At 41.3% G+C, this 26,339-nt stretch overlaps 1 protein-coding gene across 1 annotated transcript in view; it reads left to right on the top strand.

Annotated features, from left to right (window-relative positions):
• The window catches only part of dph6 (diphthamine biosynthesis 6), a 57,854-nt gene that overhangs the window by 19,291 nt on the left and 12,224 nt on the right, over positions 1–26,339 (top strand). Inside the window, exons 6-12 of the mRNA XM_022750748.1 lie at positions 4,406–4,467; positions 5,302–5,396; positions 5,514–5,607; positions 7,558–7,708; positions 8,203–8,331; positions 9,856–9,985; positions 10,125–10,299. Of these exons, the coding sequence (XP_022606469.1) occupies positions 4,406–4,467; positions 5,302–5,396; positions 5,514–5,607; positions 7,558–7,708; positions 8,203–8,331; positions 9,856–9,985; positions 10,125–10,299 (836 nt within the window). The remainder of the gene's footprint in view (positions 1–4,405; positions 4,468–5,301; positions 5,397–5,513; positions 5,608–7,557; positions 7,709–8,202; positions 8,332–9,855; positions 9,986–10,124; positions 10,300–26,339) is intronic.

Here is a 26,339-nt window from a genome sequence, read left to right as displayed (position 1 = left end):
TATTTTAATATATACTTATAGGACAATTAATGTTTAAAGACACTGTAGAATTTTTACTGACCGTCCTTTTAGTGTGGAAGACAGTGAATGGGAAAATCAAATCAAATCTTTCTTATTGTTATGTAAAGAAACTGAACAAAATATATGTACAACCTGTTTTTTTTGTTTTCAGTTACCTACCGTATGTTGAGGAATGTTGGAGCTGTAGTGTCGAAGCACATTTAAAGAAACAATACGAGGCAACAATACAAGATGACATGTTTATAAGATTAGAAGATGATGATCAGGATTCGGACTCTATCAGACACAATATTTGCTAATTAATTGCCAATTAATTTTCTGTCAGTTGACTAGCCTTTAATTAATGGATTCTGATGTCGCTGAATCCATTAATTTTCGTCTTTATTAAAGATCATTAAAGTTTTTTTTTTATTACTTGTTTTGTTGCTTTGTTTTTTGTTTATGGGGCAGGGGCCAGTGAAGAGCTCTTTAAATTCTGGGGCAGATAATTTTCTATGAATTTGAATTTTTTTTCTTTGAAGTCTGTTGAACACTTTGTTTTGACATTGGCCATTGGGGGGGGGGGGGGAGATGCAACAAGCTTGTCAGCACTTTAAACTCCTCATTGCTCTTATCCCTTGCTTTTTAATGAAAATGAATAACATTTGCTATCCCACAGCAAGAAAATGTACACAAAATCATTAAGTTAAGTCCCCAAACCATTTAACCTGCCGGGCCTGTTAGCCACTGATCATGACGTTCTCTTGGCAATTCAACCAAACTGATGTTTTTAAACAGTCAGGATAGGGGTCAAGGTTCAGCTGAAATAGCCCCTAATAGTTTTAGCATACCCAACATACATTGGACCTTTGTGTAAATACCCCATAACTTATTTTTGTTGTCGTTGTTGTTATAAATAAATGTTAATTTTGTCAAGTTCAATGTGTTTGCAATACCCTCAGTTTCTCCCATTTGATTGGTTGGACTGAAAAGATTTCATCTTGATGTGATTGCTACACAATTCACACAGCCTATTATTCTGTTCACAGACACTGAATTTCAGATAAGAGCCTGACAAATTTCACATATAACCTTAATCTTATCATCCTTTGTACGGTGCCGCCTCCTTCCCCTTCTTTCTTCCTTTCCGTTCTGTATTTCTCTGTTTCTCTCTCTCTCTTGCGAAGATTAGGTGATAGTGAACAGCCATTGTTTTGGCGGGGGTCTTTGAGAGCGTTGTTTAAAGGCTGATGCCGCTCACCTACTAGGGAGGAGATGCTTATTTCATCCATTTAAAGGCTAAAATGTTACACATCATGAATCCAATTTTCTCTGCCTTTTCTCTCTGAAGGTAGGGATTAAAGCCGAGCTGTCAGCTGGCACGCCAGATCTTAAGACAACCCGCGGATGTCTGCGATACTGCGCTCAGCTCAGCTCAGACAGTATCTACAATCTCCTGGCTTTTAATTTAGCATTAGACTCAGTAAGCAAAATCACACGCAGTTTCGATTGGTTAGGTAACTCACTGCTGTGGGTTTACATTAATCAACCTCCTCAAGGTGGGAAAAGGCCAATCGTGATCGTTAAAAAGAATTAGTGCAAAAGTGTGCTCTGGAAATAATTGCCATTGACATCTTTAAGGGTAGAAGTGAAAGTAGTATATTCTGTTCTAGTAAGTTCAGAAGGAAAATATGTTTTTTTTCATCTGAGAACTTTGCCTTTTGGTCCAAGAATTTCGTTTAAAAAGTGAATTTTTGAGCACAATCAAAGGCTTTTCCGGATTTCACTTGTTATTTCAAGCTCTCTGCTTTATGGTGAACTTATTATTGTGTCTTATAAAGTTGTGTGTAAAATTCATTTCGGGTTTTTCCCATTTTTCATACATCAGTATAAAAATGAACTTGATTGTCTAAATGGCTCCTGGTTTCCTGGTAAACTTTTTATTCCTCTCCAATTTCAGCCCCTTTAATGTCGACAAGGTTTTTTAAAAAATGTTCTCCCTCATTACTGGACTCCCTGGTTTTAAAGTTCAGTGAATTTAATTGGAGTTTTATGGGATAATACGAGGTAAAAAGCCCTTTTAAAGGAGAGACATTCCTCTCGGTCTCTCTTAGGGAAGCTCCTCTCTCTCCAAGGAGCGGTCTTACTGTCTCTGGCGGCAGACTAATGGCAGCTTCTAGTGGGCTTATTTGGGTTTAATGTGGCATAATGAGGTTAGGTAATTGGGTTTAGGTCAAGTTGTAAAACAGGTTCAGAGGAGACAGAGATGTGAAGATCATGTAAATGAGTGGTGTTATATCGCTGAGGGCTCACACCAGTGGCCACTCAAAGACTTCTCAAAGCATGTATTGTACAAATGCAAGCTCATTCCACCTATCCTCAGTTCCAAATGGTTCCAGTAACCTGAAGTCAGTCAGGAACATCAATTAAGAAAACACTCATACAAGTGCTAAGTGGTCTTGGGAGAAATGCTTCCACATTAATGCCATCTTTGTATCGTTTTATCACTCACTCCTGTCCTCCTCGATTTCCATCGTCCTCTTCCCTCCTTGTAAATATCAAATCATGTATCATATATTATTTAAGAGCAGGGAAGTTAATGAACATATTAAAAAACGTGGCATCCCCTCAGCAATTTGGAACCAATTATTAAAATTTGTTAAAAGGCATGACTAATTAAAGAGGATATTTAAATGGGATTGAATTTTAATGCTTTTTTTCTTCTTCTTCTCCTTCCTTATTACCTTTGTGGCAGGGTTAAGATGAGAGGATGTCGAGATTAGATATTCTCACACTAATTAAGACCACAGATCCCCTGGGAAGAGAATAAGGGTCTGCTCATTCTCTCCCTCCACACTCCCTCCACCCTCCCCTCCCTTCCCCGCCTCCACTGTGGCCCTTCGTCTCTCCCCTGTAGTGCTGGACCACTGGGGCCCGGAGGAGAGACACAGCTGGGATTAAGATGAACTCGGGATGGGATGCGACGTCCTTCCTTCACGTCTCCTCTCCCCTTCCCTCTCGTCTCCCGTCCATAGCTCCCCATGGGGGCCCACGGATGACACATTAACCTTTGAGGCTGTCAGGCCATGAGAAAAGAGAGATTCTCACATTACGATTAACTTTGTTCCTTTAATTAAACACATGAACGTGCTGATGAACAGGACCGTGTGATGCCTTGGAATAGAGTAGCTATATTAGATTTTCTGAGAAATTATTAGGGACAATTCAGCAAAAAAAATTTTTATTGCGATGGCATTACTGTCACAACTGCACATCACTCCGTGTAGGTCATCAGTAACTTGTTAGTGATTATGTCAATCAAGTACTAGGCAGCCACAGAAAGAGAAAATGGAAAACGTTGAAGAATGAGGTGGTCCACTGCCAGTGGCCATTAAGATGTACTTCTTATTTTTCTATAACACTTATATATATATATATATATATATATATATATATATAAGTACATGGTTTGGAATTTCCTAAAATTTTACATTTTACATTCATGTCTTCTTACGTTATTATTGTTTAATTCTTTGCAGAAAGCACCTGGTACACTGGGCTTTTGTTTTTTTGTTTTTTTTGTTGGAACAGAGAATGTACAGTAGGAAAATGTAGGCTGCACTTTCTTTGTGAAAGGAGTTGTTTACAGGGGTGAGATGGAGTTCACCGTGGTGCCATCAGGAACAGGCGCCTGGCAGACAAAATCAGGATTTAGTGTCACAAAGGATTAAAACCGTCCAGTGCTCAACAACCTGAAGAACGTGTTCACCGTTTAAGTGCACCCTTTTATTCCTGCTAATATGCTATATGCAGGCTGTTGGTTGGTTACTCGTGTTTTTTTTTGGGGGGGGGGGGTTTGTGTGGGGAGTGAGGGCCAGTGAGCTTGTATTTTAGGAGTGTGCCACCACTGGGTATGCATACAAAGCTCTCCTCCACCGTTCTCTTCCCCTCCTTCTTTTCTCTCCCATGCCTGTGAGTCACTTCCATGCACCATTTCAGGGGAAGGGGAGGGAAAAGGCAAATAAACAAGATCTCTTTCCAGAGTTTATGTTCTCAAAGGGAACTAGATGAGGGGGCGGCGGGCATGGGGGCGTGGGGGGGGGGGGGGGGTCTTTGCGGCCAGCAATTGAAAACTGTTGCCCTTACCCGGAGAGATCTGTGTACACTACTTGCAAAGTCAAACAAATAGATCCAGGGTGCAGGTTTACGTGTGTGTTTGTGCGACTGCCCGTAAACCTCCCTGCCTGTCATCTTCAATCAATGTTCTCTGTTGTTGATTAGACTTCTCTCTCTCTCTCTCTCTTTTTCTCTCTCTCTCCCTCTTTATTTCCATACGTGTGTCTGTGTGGAATGGCGTTTGTGTGTGTATTTCTGTCTTCGTGCATATTTCCCACGTGGGTGCCAGGCCTGGATCCAGAGAAGCACTTAGGAAAACCTCTGGCTGACATGGAGCCCTATCTGAAACAGGTCACAGACCGGTAGATACGCTACCGCCATTCTAAACTCTTTACTGCAGTACTTCTGTGTACGTCTACGTGTGAATCATTTGCATACAGTCAGGTTGCCCGACGTTGAAGTTCAAAGTCGTCCAAAGTCTTAAGACGTCTTTAACTGCTCAATATAAATTCAAAGCTTAATACTACAGTGACACATACAGACCGGGGACAATTTAAAGGGAAAAATCCAACAATGCCCGTGTGTGTCCATAGGTCACGAGGGGTCACTGAATGGTTGAGACTGAAAATTGATGTAAATCATATGCTATAGCCTTCACAGACACCAGATCTTAACCCAGTTTAACAGCTATGGGACTGATGTGTTGGGCCGCGCTCTTCACCACCATTGTCAGAACACCAAATGAGGAAATATCTTTTGGAGGACTGGTGTTCCATCACTTGCAGAACCAGTGCCAATAAGCGTTGAAGCTGTTCAGGCAGCTTTTGGTGGCCCAGCACGTGACTAAGACACTTGATGTTGGTTTTTCCTTCAATTTGTCACCGGTCTGTATTTTTCTTTCACTTTAACGTTTAGTTTCAGAGTGATTATATTCTCAGTGCAGTACTTTCAGTGATTTACTGTAAGCAAATCACAGTCACACCAGTCACTTTCTTGTTTACCGGTTTTACCGGTGTTGCGATTGATTTTGGTATTTTTCTCTTAAACTAGTGTTAGAAAAGTTTGATAAGATTTAAACTGAACATGGAGACTAGTAATATAAAACTTTTTAATTACTTTTTTTGTGTTTAAATGAAATGCAGAAATTTGTGTGGATTTGAATGAGTTGTTTTGTTTCACGAGTAGCTCTCCCAGAAGTATGGAGTCCATATTTGTGGAGAAGGAGGCGAATATGAAACCTTCACTCTTGATTGTCCTCTCTTCAAAAAGAAGATCGTTATGTGAGTGAATCAATAAATTATTTGTGTTCATTACAGGTTTCACTGCATGTGGATGCATTAACTTTGGGAAGTTGTGTTTTGCCAAGAATATATGGAAGTTTTTGTGTGTTTGTGCAGCGATGCAGCGGAGACAGTGATCCACTCAGCAGATGCCTTTGCTCCAGTTGGCTACTTGCGCTTCACCGAGATGCACACCGAGAACAAAGACAGCGTGAGTCAAACTTCTGAAAGAATCCATGAGTGCAACTTGTTTTGACAAATAAGATCAATGCCGTTCAATGCTGAATCAATAATTTTACAACAAAAGTTTGAGTTGCTTTGGGTTGATTACTTTAAAACCACTCTGAGGGCAAAACAAATACAAGAACAAAACCCTTTGGTGTCTGACAACTTTGTCGAGGAGAAGAGAAACACAGCACTGTAGGGCAGGGTTCAGATCAGCCTCCAGAGGGCCAATCTCTCTCCCGCACTCTCTTGCTCTCGGTCTCTCCCTTCATCCCTCGCTCTCTCTCCTCTAGCCCCACATGGCCTACTTTGACGTCTGCAATATTCACTGCAGCCTGAAACTAGGCCCAGCTTAATAAACATGTCTGCTCACATTAAGGCGCTTTGCATTCAGGTAGCTGGCTTAGCGGACCCAGGCGGGGGTTGCAGAGAGGCAGTAGGAAATGGCTTTCGGTATATTAGAAGGAGCTGAATGAGGCCTCGCAGACTGGAGGGGTGACACTTAGAAACATTTGACTTTCCTTGCAAGAGCAGAAAACTTGAGCATGGTTAAATCATTTGTAAAAAAAAAAAACAAAACAAAAAAAAACAAACAAATAATGTGATGGATTGACATTGACCTCATTTATGTGTACTTTTAATTACTCTTGTTCAAATTGTCTGGTTTAATAAGACACCTACTGGCTGATGAGTGTTTCTGGCGATAGGAAGTGCTGCTCGTATGCCGTTGTTTTTGTTGCAGCGAGTGGAGAGTATAAGGGTTACACTGAGGGATGGCGCTCGCCTGTAGATCAACATGTCTCCAGGGTAAAAGCATGTGATTTGCACGTGTGTTTCTTTGCACATCACACGGTAATGTGTTTTGTATTTGTATATGTGCAAGAGAGTGTGTGTTCTTGTTTGCAGCCTTGTATCTGTGTGTCTGTGTGTGTGTGTGTGTGTGTGTGTCTGCGTGTTGGGTGGGGGCTGGGACTGTTACGGACAAAAAACATACCCCCATCCCACAACCTCCGTGACCCTGCAGCCTCACTCCCTACAGCTATATATTTTTTCACTCCCCACGCTGCTGCTCCCACCCCCATCGCACAAACACACGCGCGCTCCCACAGCCACCCCTAGGTTTCTGGGGGAAGAGCAGGGAGATCCAGGGTCTGCAAGGGGTGGGGTGGGGGGGGTGGGGGGCAGGCAACCAGGGGAGAACCTGCCCTGGTTCAGCCTTCTGAAGCTCTTCTCGTCAGGGTGACAGATCTGCGGTGACACCAGCACTAGAGGAAACTGCACCGGGCTCAGGGGGTGGGGATGGACCACCATCATTTGCCCTCCGTTAATGCTAGTCAAGCTATTTTTCATGCTGGCCAGGAGAGAGGGGCTGAAGTATAATTAATTTGATTATCATATGGCCTAATGCAGTTGACAGCAGATGAGGGGGGTGAATGAGTCTTGGGCAGGGTGAGGGGGGGGGGAGGCGTTGAGGAAATATGAAATATGTATTTAAATGTGTGACGCCCCAGCAGGATTTGGCAGGTAATATGTATGCCTTAGAGGATGGTAATGATTTGTTATTTAAAGAAGTAGCAGAGTGTGGTGTAAGTAAAAACACAAAGGAGAAAAAAAACTGGTGAAATCCAAAACGTGTCTCACCCATCCAGTCATGAGTTTTGAATGACAGCCAGCGTGATTGAATCTACAGTATCAGAAAACACCGCTCCCTATTCGCCCGAGCCACGAATATGTTAGCATGTTGTTTTCGTATTCATTCACCTTGAAGTTATGTGTGTCTGGGCCCTTGTCATGAAAGACTGACAAACACAGCCCGCTTGGTGGGGTATTTGAAAAGGTTGGCTAATTATACAGCGTTTTGTCTGTCTTTGCAAAAGGCTCAGCGCTCTTTGGTGGGCGTTTGGCCTGATGTATTCCCTGTGGTGCTTTATTGCAGGATGTGGTGGCGAGAGCTTTGCCCCATGGTAGTTGTCCTTGCCAGAGCGCCATTGACAAGATGACTGAGGAGGTGGAATATGCTGATCAAGCTGAAGACAACCAGCAAGAATTTACATCAAATTGTGACCTTAGTTGTCAGCGGGGCCACGGTGAGATTCATTTGTTGTGAGACATGCATGCGTGAGTGTGTATTTTGTGTGTGTGTCTGTGTGTGTCTGTGTGTGTTTGTGTGTGTGTGTGTGTGTGTGTGTGTGTGTGTGTGTGTGTGTATGCATGTATGGGTGTGTCAAATGATATCTGTGTGTGGTGAGCGTTCGCTGAATCTGTGTCACGCGGCCAGCATCATGATACTGGTATTTTTGAGTGATTGTTTGACAAGGAGCCGTCATTTCAGAAGTGTATTTGTGACAGTCTCTGAATTCGTTTCTCCTTCGACATAAACCACATATGCACGAGTTCCCGCTCATACAGTATCTGTCCTGGTTATAAATGAAGAGAAATTTGATACAACATACTTATTTTCCATGTCCTGAAAGTCTTGATCAAGCATTATAAACATTGGACTAACCAAACTGATGGTGCTGACTGAGTAAAGCACTTGTGAACCCTCTTCTTCATCATTTCGTCGCATCTCTTCCTGCAGATCTCGCTCCATCCTGCTCGGCCAGAAGCTCTCGAGGCTATCAGTGGATCTCTGGCATCAACGGCCTTCAGAGCCAAGACCCTGGTGGGATCCAGGGCCAGACATCGGCAGCTTTCATACAGCTGCAAAGTAAGGGAAAGTGTGAGAAAGAGAGAGCAAGTAGAAGAGAGTGAACACTTACGTAGAACACGGTGTACAACAACTGTGGACATGCTTTTAAATATCTCTACACTCAGGAAAAACACAAGGGTCTACTAGAAAATGATTTTTTGCCTCTCTGAAATCACCGAAGCGAAAAGCACACAGAACGACACACACACAAGTAAACTAACCTTTGATATGCCATGTTTTCTAAGAGCAAATAAAAATTACATCTTTGATAGGAATCGAGGGGAGATTATATAGAATTCCTTTGTCCAGGGGTGATTAAAGCGGCTCAGAGAAACGGGTTCTGCAGGGGCTTACTGTACTTCAGCCCTCAAAAAGCAATGGAAAAAAACATATGGGGAAAACTTCTTTGTCCCTTGAGTGTCTTTCTTTCTCCTTGCTGTGTTAGCTAAACACACACAAGGAGGTGTGGCAGAGCTTGAAAAGTCGTTCCTTATTCAAAAGTGCTTGTCAACCCAGCAGGCAAAACCCTGTGTGTCAGAGGCTTCATCCGTCACAAGAATGCGATAGTGAGTTGGCCACCAAACAAGGACAAGCATTTTAAATTAACCCAAACCAGGCTTCTTTTTAAACACACACACACACACAGTGAAGTCAAGTCATGTTGGGTGGGTTAGCGTGTTTGCCCTGCAGAAGTTTAAAAGTGCACGCTTTTACAGTGTATCTCAGTCTTCTTTTTTTCCTCTTTCTCCCTTTTTGATGGAGAAAGAGGAGCGAAAGATGAAAAGCATATTTAATGTTTATCGTGGTGCTCGGCTGAACAGCCTTCACAGTGCAGAGACAATATTAAACAAGTTAATATTTAATGAACAACCTCTTTGTATGAGGGCGAAGTAGACTGAGACGCTGGTGTTGGCAAAGGAAAAACAAACTTGAAGCTCTTTCAAATGATTGTAGGGAGAGCGGCTTCGCTTTGAGCCCTTTGCGCCTGCGTTTGCATCCAAAGCCTGCGATGTGCACACGTGCTGTGTTAGACTGTGCTTTATAAGAGGGGACAAACACCATTACCACTTTAAAGCAGCCTCAATGGACTTCAGTGTCAAGAAAAAAAAACTTTCATTAACTATCCACCTCTTAATGGTAATAGCGTACAAACGACTGTATGAACTGATTGGTTTTATCTGTGAGTAAACCACAGCCGTAAACCTGGAAGTTTAAACAATACTGAGTTAACATGGTCCCAAACTGCTATTAAATATACATGAATACAAATATACACAAAATAGATAATGTTATAGAGGTAATCCAGAATGATGGGTCTCAAAGAACCAGTTGCAAGGATGTACTAGTGCTCCTCTTTTGGTCACAAACAAATCTTCCCATGTAAATGTGCTAAATTTGGATTTCATCTGGCGTGTACTGCTTTTTCTGCTAGTTTTATTATATGTGATAAACAAAAGCGTTTACCAAGGTGAGGCACGGTATGTTCGTGAAATTTACAATATGTCACACTGTATTCATTTAAAATGTCTTGCTTGTGTCCAGGTGAGTTGGACAGCAGAGGCTGGAAGATTAAGGACATTATCCTGGTTCACCTGTATGTCAGCAGCATGGACGACTTTGGTCCACTCAACACGGTTTATAAGAAACACTTTGGCATAAACCCTCCAGCCAGGTAAAAGCAAACACACATACAGGCGTTTGTCTGTCTGTTGTCTTTGTTATGGAAAAGCTCACAAACATTTACTGCTCTACAGGATTTTTATTCCTTATTTGAGTTATTGCTGCAGCCGCCTTTTCCCTCGTTCTTGTAGGGTGTGTGTCCAGGCTCCTTTGCCTGCTGGTCAGCTGATGCTGATGGACTGTCTGCTCCATGACTGGACTGAGCCCCTGCAGGAAGACTGCTTCCACCAGAGAGAGGCCCTGCATGTCCAGAGTCTGTCCCACTGGGCCCCAGCCAACATTGGTCCCTACAGCCAGGCCCTCAGGGTAAGACTCCAAGGTCCACAACAGGGAGAGGTGCTGACAGTTTGAAATTGATGGCAGGCAGAAAGGAAAGCAAATGCTTGAATGAGCCCGATTTTGCCATGTAGAGCTGCAGCTAACAATAATTTCCATCATCAGGTAATCCATCAATTGGTTTTGGGATTAACCGATCCATGCTTCAGTTTATACAATGTCTAAAAGTATTGACAAATGCCCATTATATGTCGCCAGAGCCAAAAGAGATGTCTTCAAATTACTTATTTTGTCTGTCAAAGAAATCAAAAGATACTCAATTGACAATATGTTGTCAGAGAATGTTTTAAATCCCATTAATCATTTAATTTAGCATTAATGTTGTGTTAAAGAATATCCTTTACTTTTAAGCCTGTTGTATGATTTTCCAGTAGTTCATCAGTTCCTATCATCATTATTATTATTATTATTATTATTTATTTGCACCTTCACATTCCCGACTTGACCGCTTATTGCAATGATAATGAAACACCTCCCTCTGAATCCCTCGGCCCTTTTCTGGAGTGGTCAAGCAGAAAACAAGGAAAATTATTTTCTTTTGTGTCATTGTTGGCAAAGCAAATCAGAATATCGCTTTGGGAAGGTAAGTAAGGGATTAATGCAGGAATACCAAGGATTAATATGAAGAATGATGAATCTGTCTGCTGGTTCTTATGACACTTTGTTCTGCTTGACTCTTACAAAGCAACTGAACTGTCTCAGATTACGTGCAGTATGTGCAGTTTTCTCTGCTTTTGCATGCAGATGCATGTGATTGTTGTTTTGTTTCATAGTTTGTTCTCAGTACTACTTTTGTGTGTACATGTAAATATGTATCCCCATTATAGTGGGCAGTATGTATCCATTTTTGCACTTGTTTGTAAAGCTAGGAATTGAACTTCTTTCATATTGTTTAAAAACCAGAAAGAATGTGGAATTCAAAGGCAGAGCAGAGGAAGTGTGGGCCGTGGTTGCACGGTTGGCTTGGTGTTTTGTTTACCCAGTGTGTATTGTATGGGATTACACTTGTCAAGGTACTGTCAACAAGGATAGTGTCCATCTCCTCCACACTGTCCTTGATCCTGCAGCCAAATCCGTCTATGAGTGAGAACATGTGTGGATTAGCTATTCGTTTCGAGCTTGACGGCATATCTCACCAGTGTGTCATTGGTGCTCAGAGGATCTTGTGCAGTTTGGATTCCTGAGCTGTAACCTACAGAGTCAGGTTTGCTTTTAACATGCCAGCAGTGTTTGATTTCCTCAATGGAGTCTCATTGAGACATGAAATTGAAGTCAGCTGTGGGCATGTGCTATTGCATCTGGAAAACAGTTTAATCTCTCATCCCTCTAATGATCATTCATATCCAAAGCCGTCTGAGAAAACAATGAGAAGAGTTTGCTTTCTCAGAGCTGCGCACAGAGCTTCATATGACCCCTGCGTCGTCTCTCAGTGTGTCTGCACCTCCTCCACGCTACAATGACTTAATTTGATCAAAAATGTATTAACAACTCTTCAGTACAGTCAGAGATTTTTACATATTGATACAATTACCCCCGTGCTGTGAGCAAGCATGCGGTGCCACCCCTCCTCTCACCAGTACCACGTTGACTCCGTCTTAATGACAATTTTCCTTGGTGACTGTTGCCGTGTAACACCATGGCGACAGGGCTCTGGCAACAACAGAGACTGAAAAGCTGCTGTCTGAGACCAAATAACCTGGAGCTCTCCACGTTCACTGTCTGTGGAAAAGAATTAGTAATTAAAAGCAGGATCCAGCTATACAAGTGGGTTGGAAGAGGGGGGTTGGTTTAAACTTGAAATGATTAAAAGATGAATCTGTGTTCTTAATTATGTCCAGATGATGTAATTATTTTTGTGTAGCAGAGGTGTTTTTGTGATGAGTTCTTTGAAGGGGTGGTGAGTTACGACTCAGCGGAGGAAATAAATAGCAAATGATAGTGCCTTTTGATGAGTTATCCTGGTTAATTGTTCACTTTCTTGTTAATTAGAGAAAACCTAGTTCCTCTGTGGTACGTGTATGGTCAATATAGCCATAAACTGATCAATATCCAGCTTCATTGTGACCAGTGTATTCATTCTGACAAGTGTCCAGTGGTTTGAGAGAGAGCACATGGCTACTGACAGAACGTGGCACTCGGGCCCTGCAGGATTTGACCACAGTAAGTCTCCACCACGAAGGGTGGTAGTGGTGTAGGTAGAGAGAAACGGCATTAGGGATTGGCATGTGATGGATGCTGGATCTTCAAACTCTATCCATCTATTCATCTGTCTGCCTGGCTTGTCATGTCTCTCAGCTTCAGCTCTCGGGAATGGCAAGCTGACTGAACGTCGACTCGGCCTGGCAGACTGACAGATTCAGATCTGTCTTGATTTAAAGAATTAGTTAACCTTTATGATGTCAAAGCAGGGGGCCTCTCGGTGTATTTTATGTTAATGTATAATATCGTGGTAGTTTAGGTGAAAGCCTCGAGCTATAAAGACAAAAAGGATGATTTCATTTATGCTTTGTTTTTACATCGTTTCATATTGTTCCATACCTGATTGACATGTGCGTAGCGGTTGCGTTCACTATAGTATTTATCTCATGTCGTGTAATGTTATTTGTGAGTCTGGTAACATCAAAGTTCTTGCCACTAATTGTTTTGTTTTGCTGTCTTATTTCTCAGAGATCTAATTGAAAATTTAGCTTTCATTGTTTTGGACTCAATTTGCATAATCTAATTAAGATATAAGAAATGTCACTCTGTTATTGCATCAATCAATTCATTAAAAGCAAGAGATGACCTCAGACATCCAGTTTTTAAACAAATTCTCTCATTACAACAAAAGCCAAGTAATGGTGTGCTTTTAAAAGAAATAAAACTTATTACATTTTCTGTCTGTTGTTTGTTAGAAGGAGCTTTTAAACAATTCTGTTGCATTAGTATAATAGCAGGGAAAAAAAGAGTATCGGCCTGTTTCTTTAGCCAGCAATATTCCATTTATACTAATAACAATCTATTACGCTTATGAGTTGCCAGATGGAAAAAATTAACCCATCATTTACTAAAGTCAGAGTTAACAACTAAAGTCTGAAACTGTAGTATGTATTTTCCACATCTACGTAAGTTAATGCTGCCATGTCCGTCACGTTCCCTTTGGATCTACATTTACAGACGCAAACACAATAGCCAAACCGGGTTTGAACAGACTGACTATCAGTTGAATGGTTGTTAAACATCTCCTCTTTCTTGTTAAGGTAAGTGGCTCACCCCTGGGATATTTGCCGGGAAATTATACTCACTGATCAGATTCTGCGGGCTGTGTTTGGGGAGCTGACTGCGCTAGCCTCAGGTTGCTGGTGAACACTAACCCCTTGCCTCATTCCCCTAATTGTGAGTGACAGTCAATATTGCGGAAGGCCTTCTTGCGCAAGCCTGTGATAGGATTTGCATTGGATTTTGAAAATTGTCAAAGTGGACCGCGAGGCATCAGGAGGGAAGTGGATCTGACGCTGCCAATTAACATCAAAGGGAGGAGCGTACTGAGGCGGGTGCGAGAATTTGAGTAATCTTCTTACAAGAGTCTAAGTATCTTAAAACAATGAGCTGAACTTTGTCCAACCCTCTTGATGAAGAGTTCAGAGGTCAGGCCGAGACATGGTGAGGTTGGGCCACCCATGTAGCACCAAATAGAGGAAAGTTTCTTTTGCTCGTTTGAACCCTTTTTTGGTTTGGTTTATTTCAGTCAACAAAGTGTCAAAGATGATTTTTAAGGCATTTTAGGATAGAGACAGGGATGACTTGTTATAAAAATCCCTAAATTGAAACATAGAAGTTGTTGTGACACTTTGGCCAGACTGAGAGATGTGGCAGATCACCCCTCAAAATATAAATGTTGGGCGATATCATTCCTCATCTGTATTTTAGAATTAACATACAAATGAACTATGGTGTTTTTCATTAAAAATGTTGTGGGAGAACAAATAGTACAAGATGTGTTTGTGAAGATAGGAGACACACCAGTATGCCTGGTGAATAATCAAAGGGCTGACAGCTAAATATGAGCTAGTGTGGCGGGTGAGAAAGCAAAAAATTTTTAGTGATGAATAGCTGAAATTAAGCTAAGTGCTTCAGTTTTATGGTTTGTTGTTCTCACCCAGAATGTTTCACTACTGTAAAAGAGCCAACTTGCACAATTCAGCGACCCCCCCCCACCACCACCACCACCACCCCCACCACCACATCAAACACCCCCCCACCCCCCCTCACCTCCCCAAACTTCCTCAGCCTGCATCTAGAGAATATATCTACCTCAATTACCACAGAAGAGTAATTAGCCAAAAAACAGTGTGTGTGCGTGCATCCGCGTTCAGGGAGGTATTCATGCAGCACGAACAGATTAATTAGGACATTTAACTTCATTTCTAATACAACAAAATTAATCCCATAAAATATGAGGGATCTCGGAGGAGGTGCCTGTCAGCATCTGACGCCTCTCCCCTGTTTGCCATAATCTATTAAAACCTTGCTTTTATCTCACCTCTCCGCTGTCATACTTTATGGATTTTTTCATAAACACGGCCCATACTTCATAAATGTCTCAATTTTCTAGTCTATTAACATTACTTCAAAAGCGCTTGATAAAAGAGGAGGGCATGCGTGAAATAATGCACCAATAATACGAAACGCTGGAGGCTAGAATAGTAGGGGCGGCTCTCTAGCGTGCACACTCAGACAATGCAAGGGATGTTATCAACTTTAATAAAAGAACAAATGATCACTTCCAACCCAGGAGGAGGGGAGATGAGGCACGGTGGAAGGGGAGGGGCCAGGAGGAGAACAGTTGTTGAGTAATTGAGTCGGTGAAAAATGAGGTCTTGAAGGCTCAGCAGTTTGAGCAGTCGTGAGATTGAAAGCTACTCAAAACTACGGCGCTCTTCAGCACGTGTAGTTACTTGCTCCTAGCTGCAGCGGAGGATGTTAACACAGGTTTGTTTTTTCTCTTCATTTCACCGAAGGCACAAGTAGAATGGGCTGGCTGCTTCCTTTCCTGAATGCCTGAATTGTGTGCAATGAGTCGAACCTTTTGTCTGGAGAGAGTCAGAAAGGTTTTGACTGACAGTCAGGTTTCCCCTCAGAGCCTTTCCCCTGCGAGCATTTGATTCAGTTCCTGTCTCTGAAGATCACCAGAGTCTGTCTCTCTAGACTTTACTCATCCTACCCAAACACCGGGGTCAACTGTCTTCACTTGAACCGGACACACACGAAACACACTGATCAAACCCAGGAAGACCTTACCACAGTAGCATGTCGGCTGTATGCCCCGAGGCCAGGTCTTACAAAGACACACACACACACACACACACATGCGCGCGCGCACACCTGTGTGCTCTTTGTGGTTGTATGACAAGGTAAACTGGTTGGGTCATTAGAATGAGTCACAGGTGATTCACTGTAACACACTCATGACTGATAGGACAGGTATACGGCATTCAAAGCACATTCAGTGACATGCAAATAGATAGAGATGTATGCAAAGACAAACAAAGCAGGCAATTGAATGTACTCATTATCTCATAACTTCAATAGATTCATATCTAAACGTTTGTTGACAGATGTTTGCTTGAGTGCAGGCCTGTATACCCATGGCATGTATGCATACTCTTCAGTACAATCATATAAGCAAACATGAGAACAGGACATCCTCCCCCTCCTTTAATACAGCTCCACATTGCAAGACATATATCTGTATTGACACATGGTCATAGCTCCGTGCTGGGACAGTGCTTGAGCTATTGGTTGGGGTCTGGGCACTCTTGCCTCATGTATGTGAAAGGCCAAATTAGACCATGTTTTTAATCTGATGAGGGGGCAGTTTTATGGGAAGTGGTAGATGGCAGCAGAGGTAATTATGTTCTTTCCAACCATATCCCACGAGCCCTACTTCCCCCCTTTCTCTCCTGCCGTGACCGCATAGAGGCTGACCTGCCATGGCAGTAGTCATTTTCAGGAGTCAGTGCGTTCTTTGTTACATTATCTTGCTCTGCTGCTGCTGCTGCAGCAGCAGCAGCACCACGTGGGCACAGGCTGGTATCAGCTTGTACCAGGCGAGGACAGGGGAAGGACTGGATCTGTCAGAGTGCATCGGCTCTCAGGCGGTCACCTACGCCGGCACTGTGCCTCTGCCCCGGCCCCTGCCACACTCCCACTCATTAATGGGCCCGGCCCTGACAACTGATCCTAATTGCCTTTGAACAGCTCTTCATGTATTATTGGTGCCTGACTGCCTTGGTTCATGTCAACAAGCCATGGGAAGCAGAGACAGGATAGCCACAGCCATCATCCCACTTCCTCATTCACATAAGTGTGCACAAAATGTACACACCAGACATGCGAAGTGATGTGGAGATGCGCATATAAAAATATGTCTGTATCCATTGTGTGTGTGTGTGTGTGTACATGTGCACACAGGTGGACATGCACCACTTAACCATCCTTAAACGCATGGGAAGCTTCAAGAGACACAGGTCTGGTTTTTGTGACTACATGGGTAGAATTAACAAGAACCTTTAATGGAATGTAGATTAATGTAATCAGTAGTCATGTATGAATATGATTTTATTTGATAAATGGTAGACACAGCTTTTTAATTTGAGAGAACCACATGAGTGTGTGTGTGTGTGTGTGTGTGTGTGTGTGTGTGTGTGTGTGTGTGTTTGTGTGTGTGTGTGTGTGTGTGTGTGTCTGTCTGTGTGTCTGTCTGTGTGTGCTTGTTTGCTTCTCACTTTGTCACTGCTGACGAGTAGTGGAGGGGTGAATGGTTCAGAGACATCAAGAAGGCATCTGAAAAGCGTCATATAAAGATCCCACCACCGCAGATATCTGCCAAGACACTTGCGCTATTACAATTGCAATCACAAACACTCAGTCAAAACACATCAATTATTTGTAGTCCCATGTGTGAATTATTACCCCATATCCAACTATTTACTTCCCATTTCACCCCTCTATTTGAATTCTGAAAAAAGGGGGAGGTGGGTTGGCTTGGCTTTTTATTTGCGGAATGAAATAACTGAATAGCAAATGCATAGATAAAAAGCATAGCGGCGTGTCCTGTCCACTCCCATCACTGTCTAAGAGAGGAGAGACGTATGACCATCCCATTACTATGGTAACTAGCCACTATATTCAGAGCTGCCCGGGTGTGTTGCTTCCCCCTGCAGTGACGAGAGGGCATAGCTGACAGGGCCGACGCACACTCACGCACACAGAGTACACACACAATACACACACACACACACACACGCACACAAAAACACACAGATAGGGAGGGTCTGGAAGATGCTCCTTGTGAAATATACGCATTTGGCAAATACAGAGAGAACAATACGGGGGGCAGCACCCACACATGCTATTGTGGTGACATACAGGAAGTAATACAGACCAGCATAAGCAAATGTAACATTTTACTCATACACAGAATCTTTTATCCAAAATAGTGGACGCACAAACATTACAGGAATCTTGCAGAAAAAGAATTTAATTTGACTTATGGAAATAGATACAATAAAAAAAACAAAAAAACAACAACATTATGCTTTCCTATTTTTGTTGTATAGCCATTAACAGAATTGAATAAAATTGTCTAACATTTTATTAACAATTTGTTTGCATAGAACACCACATGAGTGATATGTTACCAATGAGGGTTTATAACACTAATTGTCACCAATCCAGACGGAGAGGCCGTTAGTAATGGCTTGTTACAGCAGCAGATTCACCTGCTGGCTATTATGTGCAGCAGTATGCAGCAGATTGTGTATTTTAGGAAACCGCTATTACAGATGATTTCTATAATTATTATGCTCTCATATATTTCCGCGATTCCATAAGTTGCACACAATGACACAGTTGCACAACAATGACTATTGCATCCACATGCAACAGTGTGTGCTAGGATTGCCTTTTTATCTTCATTTATTAAGATGATTTTTCTCCCCGGCACGACTACAGATGCCTCAGAAAAGAGTTAGCGTTTACGTTCCATTTACTTTTGGCCACTCGCTTCATCATAAATATCCCATGGAGCAATTCTTCTGAGTAGTAACTTTTAACCTGGGTCATTCATTTTTCAAATGCCATTGTCATCAAAGCACGCTTTACTGAGGTAAAAACTGCTGCAGATGAATAATATACAGCCTCCTGTTTTTTTCTGAGGACATATAAGCATGTTCACTTTTAATATATATTTATTATTGATATTATTGATTTATTATGTAAGGGAATGTCAGGCCCCGCGAGTCTAGGTAATGTAATGAAGTTGAGATGTTCAGGGTAAGAGTTCATCCAATATAATATAGAGTACACAATATTTTCCACATGTCAAAATTTATTGAGTTGAATTTGATGCACTGACAAAAAATGTTAATATTTGCTATATTTTTCTGTAGAGATCCAGTACATTTGGAGCATATTGTATTTTATCAGTTTGCTATGGTGAGAATATTATTACCCCTGGTGCATATTTTCAGTAAAATAACACTGTTAATAATTCCAACGTAGATGTAAGCAAGTATTTCCTAGATTGATAATCTTTCTTTTCAAATTTTTACTATTAATCTATTATTGACACTTTTTACAGGTTGATTGGATTTTTTTCAGTATTTATTGATTAAAAATAAATACACTGGTGTAAATGTTGCAATGAAATCCCCAAACAGTTTTTATACTGTTTTTATAATTTATTCCTACTTTTACATCCATACTTGGGATTTTTTTTCAAGCATTTTCACTTGGAAAATAAAAAAAAATAAAAAAAAGGAAAAATAAATTCCAAGGAGATTTCAGTGCTGTCTAGCCTGCCTGTCCATGGATTGAATGGACTTTGTATGTACAGGTTTGCTGACACTCCAGCTGCCCTTTTAATGCAGACATACTGCCATCTGTTGAGACGAGAGTGAACTACATGTCCTTTTTGCTCTCCTTTGCATTTTCTGCACTGTCTTGTTTGTTCTGTCTTTCAGTATTTGTTTGGCTGTTATTCATCTTTTATTTGTGAATACTAAACTACATGTTACAAGTCAATGAACAGGGCAGGGAAGAGAGGGTGTGTGTGTGTGTGTGTGTGTGGATGAGTGTGTTTAAGTTGAAGTTTTGGATTTGGACACAGAGTAATCTCTCTGAACCAGCAACTTCGTATTGCTGGGTCACAGGCTGATTTGTTGTAGACATTCACACTGTCTTTTCCACAGTAGACATTTTACACTGTGGTCCTATCCTTCATATCACACACAGACTTACTCAACTTCACCACAACTGACAGTTACACTGTAATGGTTGTGCCACGGCACTTTATGTTGACATAATTCTTTTATGCCCAGGTTAAGTTAGTGCTTCTATTACCAGCCAGACTGAGAGATGTAGCTTCAAATAAAAGAAAAATATGAAAAGACAGAAGAGATGAGATGGTCACAGCTGGGAAGAGAGAGAGAACGGGGGTTGAGTGTTGCAGTTTCAGCATCATTCAATCAGACAACATGCCCCTCAGCTGAAACAGCGAGACCCTCCCCGATTCTCTCGAATTAGGGAGATTAGCAGGAAAGCGCATAATGCAGGATGATGGAATTTGTCATAATTTGCATTGTCCTGGAAAGATTCGGTTTGATAGAGCGATGCGTGGAGGGGCTTGTCATGTCCCACGGGCAGGTCATAGAGGAAGCTTGGCAGAAATGATTTTTGCGATATGTGCATCAGTCGTAAAAGCCTCACAACCAATTTGTCAAAAAATGTGAGGTCGGGACAGTTGAAGGCAGCAGGGCATTTTGCCTAACGCAATGAAAAACCATGCCCCTCCATCACTCTTCATCCACTGCCCAGCTCTGGTGTGGCACAGCAATCCACAGCAGCGGACAATTTTATTACATCGGCTTTGAGTATTTGTTATGTTTTATTTGATCTTATTTCTTCATTTTAACATTATTAAAGCAACAGCAAATTTATAAAAGAACAAAACACAACAACCATATCAGAATTTTATCAAAACTAACCTTATGATGTTGTAAAAATCTTTTTTTGATGATCATGGGAAGATATATTTGTTTATTCATTTTTCATGCCTGTTGGCATTCAGATGTGTCCCTCAGCATCCAGCAGTCAGGCTCCCCTGACCTTGGTTATAGTACTGAGCGGCAGCTCCTGACCAGCATAAAGTTGACCAGAGCTGACATGACAGTGTTACTCTTCCACACGGTTCAGTGTCTAGGGAATGGGCATGTCGAGGGCAGACATACAGGCACAATAGAAAAATACACATAAGCTTACAGAAGGTGGGGGGTTGGGGAAAGGCCAGTGTCCCTGGCTCAGACTGACCACACGTTGCCTCAACAATGGCTCATTATAGTTGTGTAATCTTGAGTATTCTGCTAAATTTGTCAGCATAATAACCATGTGTTTTGAACATATGCTTATGGTTTAGTTTTCTGAATAAATGTGCAGTTTTAGACCTAAGAGAATGCATTCAGAAATGCCCTATACTTGCCTTTCTTTGTGCACTTCATACGGCTATTTATGTCGCCGTTTAAGTAACACTGATTTTGTGTGACAGTTGAGCATACAGGGGTTAGGCTCAAACTGGAGCACAAACAGGAAGAAAAAAAAAATTGAGATAGTAGAAAAAAAAAATAGGAGGGAATAAAAAAGGCAAATATCTCCCTCCTTCTTCCCATGAAGCCTTAAATGAGAAGCCTAACATGGGGAGAGATTCTGTAGAGGGGAGAGGTTGTGGTTCTCCTGAAAGGTTTGTATTTGTAGAAATGAGGTGTCAGAAGAGGCAGGATTTCCTCAGGGCGCAGCACAACATGAGCCCATCTCTTATCATTTCCCACTCCCAGACGTGATCTGCTTTGAATGCACTAATGCTGAAAGAGCCCCACAGACTTGAAGCCAGTTCAAGATGAAATCACAGCACACATCCCTGACAAACTGCCATCCACCACACAAGGATTAAACAGTCGTTGCATATCAAATCCCCAACAAAACGCAGAAATAATATATGCACTTAAATACATTCAACAAAACTTCAACCTCAGTTTTTTTTTTTTTTTTTTTGATCCCCACATTTTGAACTATCTTGAGCTATTTGCCAACCCTGAAATATTCAAGAAAAGAGAAAAATTACTAAAGAGAAAAAAGAGTGAAGGCAGAAATTTGGAAATTTGTCACATATATTAAGAATGTTCCATAAGGGATTAAAAGTGAAAGAAATTTGTCCCATTTAAGTATAGTTTATATGTCAAATTAAGTTTAAGATCGCGTACATCCTGGGTTTGAATCTGCTGTAGTGCTACTTACACACATCAGTCTTGAAAAGTTTTAGCTGTCAGTTTGAAAGCTCTGACAAAGTGCCCTGAAAATGAAAAACTGAAAAACTTATTTACCCTACACACTCCATGGTGAGGCTGTAACCAACTCTGCAAACATGTACACTGTCAAATATTTTACTTAATAAGTTACATAAAGAACTAGCAGCAGGGTTGCGTTGTGTCCTCCTTTGTAAATACAGTGTAAAGACGTTATTTTATACTATTACAGTAAAATACTGACGGAAAGATTTACAGTTTACCACTGTGTATGTGCACTTTTTCACAAGAGGTATACTTTTTTACAATAAACTGCTTTGCATATATTCTATGTGCTGCTGTATAAGCTATTGAAAAAGATTTTTCTGAACCTTGTGATTTGATAAATTACTCCTTGGCAGTCTTACAATGAAACACAGTTTTTTAATAGCAAATAATCTCTTTGAAACTGAGTTTCAATTTTAAGACAAATAATACAGCTTCAAAGTGTCTTCTCAAACCATGCCTCTCTTTATTAAACCTTTGAAAACTTTCAAAAAGCTTTTTTAAAAAACGAAGAAGTGGCGCAGTCTGCCTGAACATTAAACAGGGAACACAAATAAACATAAAATAGCAAAATCATAAAAACAAAACTATGTGTATTTGGAAGGACTGTATGAGTTAATAAATGAGTGACATAGTGGGAGTGAAGCACCTAGACAGTGAGCGAGTGAGTCAGTCGGTGATTAAGACTGACTGGGGAAATGACAGAGAGAGAGAGAGAGAGTGACTGAGTGAGTGAATGAATGACTTAGTGACTACCTGAAGAGAGTGAGTGTGTGTGAATGTCTGGGTTCACTGACTTACATAAAGTCCCACTCAACGTCCATTGGTTTCTTTAGAAAACTGGAAACACGATGGTTGACTGATGTCATCTGTTTGTGGATGACTTTCCCTGTCTGTTTTGACAGAACTTTGTCTCACCCAGACTCTGCGCCTCTCTCAGGATTTATCCTCATGAACCGTGTGTGTTTCTTCATAGTCGGTGTGAGATCATTCTCTTATCAATGTGTATTCTTGCATCAACAGCACTGTCTTTTACTGGTGTAATTGATGTTAGACATGATGTTGGAGTTAGACATTGTCATCTATAAATCCATACAGTATATAAATTCAATGATGATTTACCCAAAAACATGGAGCAGTGACAGAAGTCGTTTGCCTCTGCCCCGATAAGTGTCAGAAGAGGTTAGTTAACAAGCTCCAGAAATCAAATGTTACGAGCAGCTTGCATGTGAGCTGTGAGGTACAGTATAACTCAAGGAGCACAAGGCCCTCAAAATACTCTGTGGCACTGTGAGCACACAGTAACAGCTGAAAGATGTAAGCACCTAACCTTTAAATGAATCCCAGGGTGTATGCAGCATTGTCTTGCTACTGAAGATTGAAGGTGTAGTAAGTAGAAACGACCTGACGGAAAAACTGGCTGGATGTCCTCACAAAGGACGTGGCCCTCTATAGGCTGATCATCCTGGTGTTTCACCTGAAACATGAGAAAGAAAAATCCGTTTCAGCATTGACATAAGAATGAGTTATGTATTCCCATTGTCACATTGTAACTAGTATAATGCAATAGAAACTGAAATCTGTTTCACAGATGAGCCCTGTTCTTTATGCTCTTTGGATCTGGCATGTAAGGTCTACTGCAGGACATACTGTATATGTAATCGAGGCTACTGACGGAGGTTCTGGTGTTAAAAAGCTAGCTACTATTTCAGTACAGTTCCAGACTATGCAATCAATTTTTTTTTTTTTTTTTTTTGTTCGGTATGATTTGTAAACTTTTAGACACCAAGCTTACAATACTAACTGTACAGAAGGAGCTCGCTGGCATGCACTGACCACTTGTTTATGTGTGTTGCCTACAGTGTTTGTGTGTCAGTTCAGACTCTACTCTAAAATCTGATTTGAATCAAGTCCAGTGTGCTCTACATTTAGTCTGAATAACAAATAATAAAACCAATAAGAAAACAATACTAAACATAAAGATTGGTAAGGAATCTCATAGAATAAATATCAGACCTTAAAGATGGAAATATATTATGTTGCAGGTATTCTAAGTTGACATTTTGATGTAAATTAACAACAATTTGTAACAGTGTGGGTATCTCTCCATGGACGGACATATCACAAATATTAATTACATTTTACATGTAATTACCCACCCTGTAGCTGATACTGTACTGCCATTACCCCTTTAGCTTGGTTACATGTGTCCTTGCATAAAGGAAAAGTTACACCATATTAATCTAACCTATTTTACACATTTTGTATTATCATTTTCCTGGTTAAATTATGCATGAGGTCTCAATGGGGAGAAATGTGACCATTAGCATATCTGATAGGAGCGGTTGAGCAGTTTTCCACCTCTCTCTGTCCTTGGAACCAGGCAGAAAAACCTGACTGTTCGTCAATACCAGGTCATTTTATCCAGGCTCAGCCCGGTTCATCTGTACCATTCCAAAGCTCTGCTAATGACACTTGGAGACGTCCTCAACAAGATGGGAGCCCAGAGGGCTCCAACACCAATGTGAATATAGTCTAGCACTGTCTGGTCATCTCTGGGAGCTCTTTGACAAAAACTGCAATTAGAAACACCTCAGACACACCAGCCTGAAATGAGACACCGTTAAGGGCTGGAAGCGGACACAGACAGGCGCTTCCTGAGTACATTTACATATATGTTACTGTCAGTAGCTCACAGAGATGGAGAGAGGATGTCTTTGAGGTTGGTGACCTTTTGGCATGTCATTGGGTTTATTCGAAAAATGATGGTGTTTTAGCCATGAAGTAAAGGTCAATAAAGCACAAAGGCACAACACAGGTTAGTTAATATAAAAATAAAGCTTGTGTTGTTGTCTTTTCAGTTGTTCAGCTAATTGGAAGCTTGTTTGGCTTTGATACTGTTAAAAAAATTATTCTGAAATGTCCGTCAAAGTCGATCTTTTATTATCAGGATTTTTTAGAATGATAAGTTTTATTCTGAAATATGAAACATGAGATCTGACACATGAAAAAAGAGGAAAAGCAAACAAACTTTGGACCAATTGACTAATCTTAAATCACCTCGTACATGTAACTCAATTATCATCAAACATTGATATTGAGATACAGCTTTGATAATCATCATGATTGCACACTCATCATATGTTTCCTATGATAAAAAAAAACCCTTCTACGATATAATAAAAATAGTAATTTTTTGCCTTAACAGTCTCTTTATAAAAGGTGAAACATCTGAAAACCTTTTGAATTATGAAACTGAAATTAAGAAACAGAAGAACAGAAATAAACCAGCATGGACATGTTGTATTGATTCACTGTGAACACTGTAAGACAGCGTATCTTCCCTTTTCTCTGTGGGCCATTTAGGCTGCTAGGGCTAGCATTTGAAAAATACTTACCTTGTTATAGAAAGTTTAATGTCATATGCAATTGTTTGACCCTTATGAATATTGAAGGGTCCCATCTCCGGCCTATTAAAAATGCATGTGGCATTGTGGTTGTTGATCACGTTTAGAACGCCCATGCAAATTGGACTGTCTTCCCTGTCAAGGCCTAAGATGAATAATGTAGTTGTGTTGTATATTCAGGGACACACCATTGACAGTCAATTAACAAGTTTGATTGGTGTGTGAACTCATTCTTTTGAACTGTTAATTTTATGTAAATAGTATTCGCTCTCCCTTCTCCACTGTCTCTCCCCCATCCAGGTTCACTACAGAAAGATGTGCCCCCACAGCCGCAAACCCCCAAATCCCCAATTCCACCTCCCACTAAGAGTAACCAGAGTGGGATCCTTAATAATTGATCATCACACACCTGCTTGGTAGAAGCAATGGGAGTCTCCCTTTAACAGTCAAGGGGCCCCGCGCTAGTCCCTTTTGATATTCAAATCGACAAATGGTAGCCGGCCTTTATGAATTCAAAATGGAGCTCGCTCTTTTCACGGGGACAAGCTTGTTAAAAGATTCTGGCCATCCGTCCAACCTGATGGAGCTGTTCTTTGTTGGAGTTAATATGATGGCATTTGATGGCTCATAAATGGAATGCCAATGACAATTTGCTGTTGATGTGTGGGAATCTGGCTTTTATGTGAGGCAGACGTAGTAACGCAGGCTCTCGGGCAGATCATGCTTGCAGGTAAATGATCCGGTGATTGATCCAACTGGTTGAAAGCAGCGAGGGCCTTATCACTCTCACTCGTCATCCTCTTTCTCGTCTTCACTCCATCTCTTGTCTCATGCACTGTCCCTGTAATTTGCAGCAGCAGAGATGGAAGCTGAAGATTTATCACAGTTGACAAGTGAACCCAGGAGCTGGGGATCATGGCGAACCCATCTGATTATGGAAATAGCCACGACCATGTCCACCCTCGAGCTAAACCGCTGCGTGGCTAGCGTCTTGTTCCGCTCCCGTCCCATCAAAGACAGATTTGATACACTTCAGAGAGTGTAAATATTCTGCACTCAGTTCCTCCTCTGAACAAGTTGTGTCATGGCCTGCCACCAACTGTGTGGGCTTTAGTGAGTCACTCAAAGTGACCCAAGTTAGGGAAATAAAGGGTTTGTTTGAAATGAGTGGGAGAGGAAGTTTGGTTTAGGGGTTGCTACCTGTGGTTTAATCCTGGTA

This window comes from Seriola dumerili, unplaced genomic scaffold (genome assembly GCF_002260705.1).
Source record: "Seriola dumerili isolate Sdu_G_001 unplaced genomic scaffold, Sdu_1.0 BDQW01000149.1, whole genome shotgun sequence".
NCBI classification, from domain to species: domain Eukaryota; kingdom Metazoa; phylum Chordata; class Actinopteri; order Carangiformes; family Carangidae; genus Seriola; species Seriola dumerili.
The sequence above is the reverse complement of the archived record's forward strand: the minus strand, read 5'-3'. Positions and strand labels throughout refer to the sequence as shown.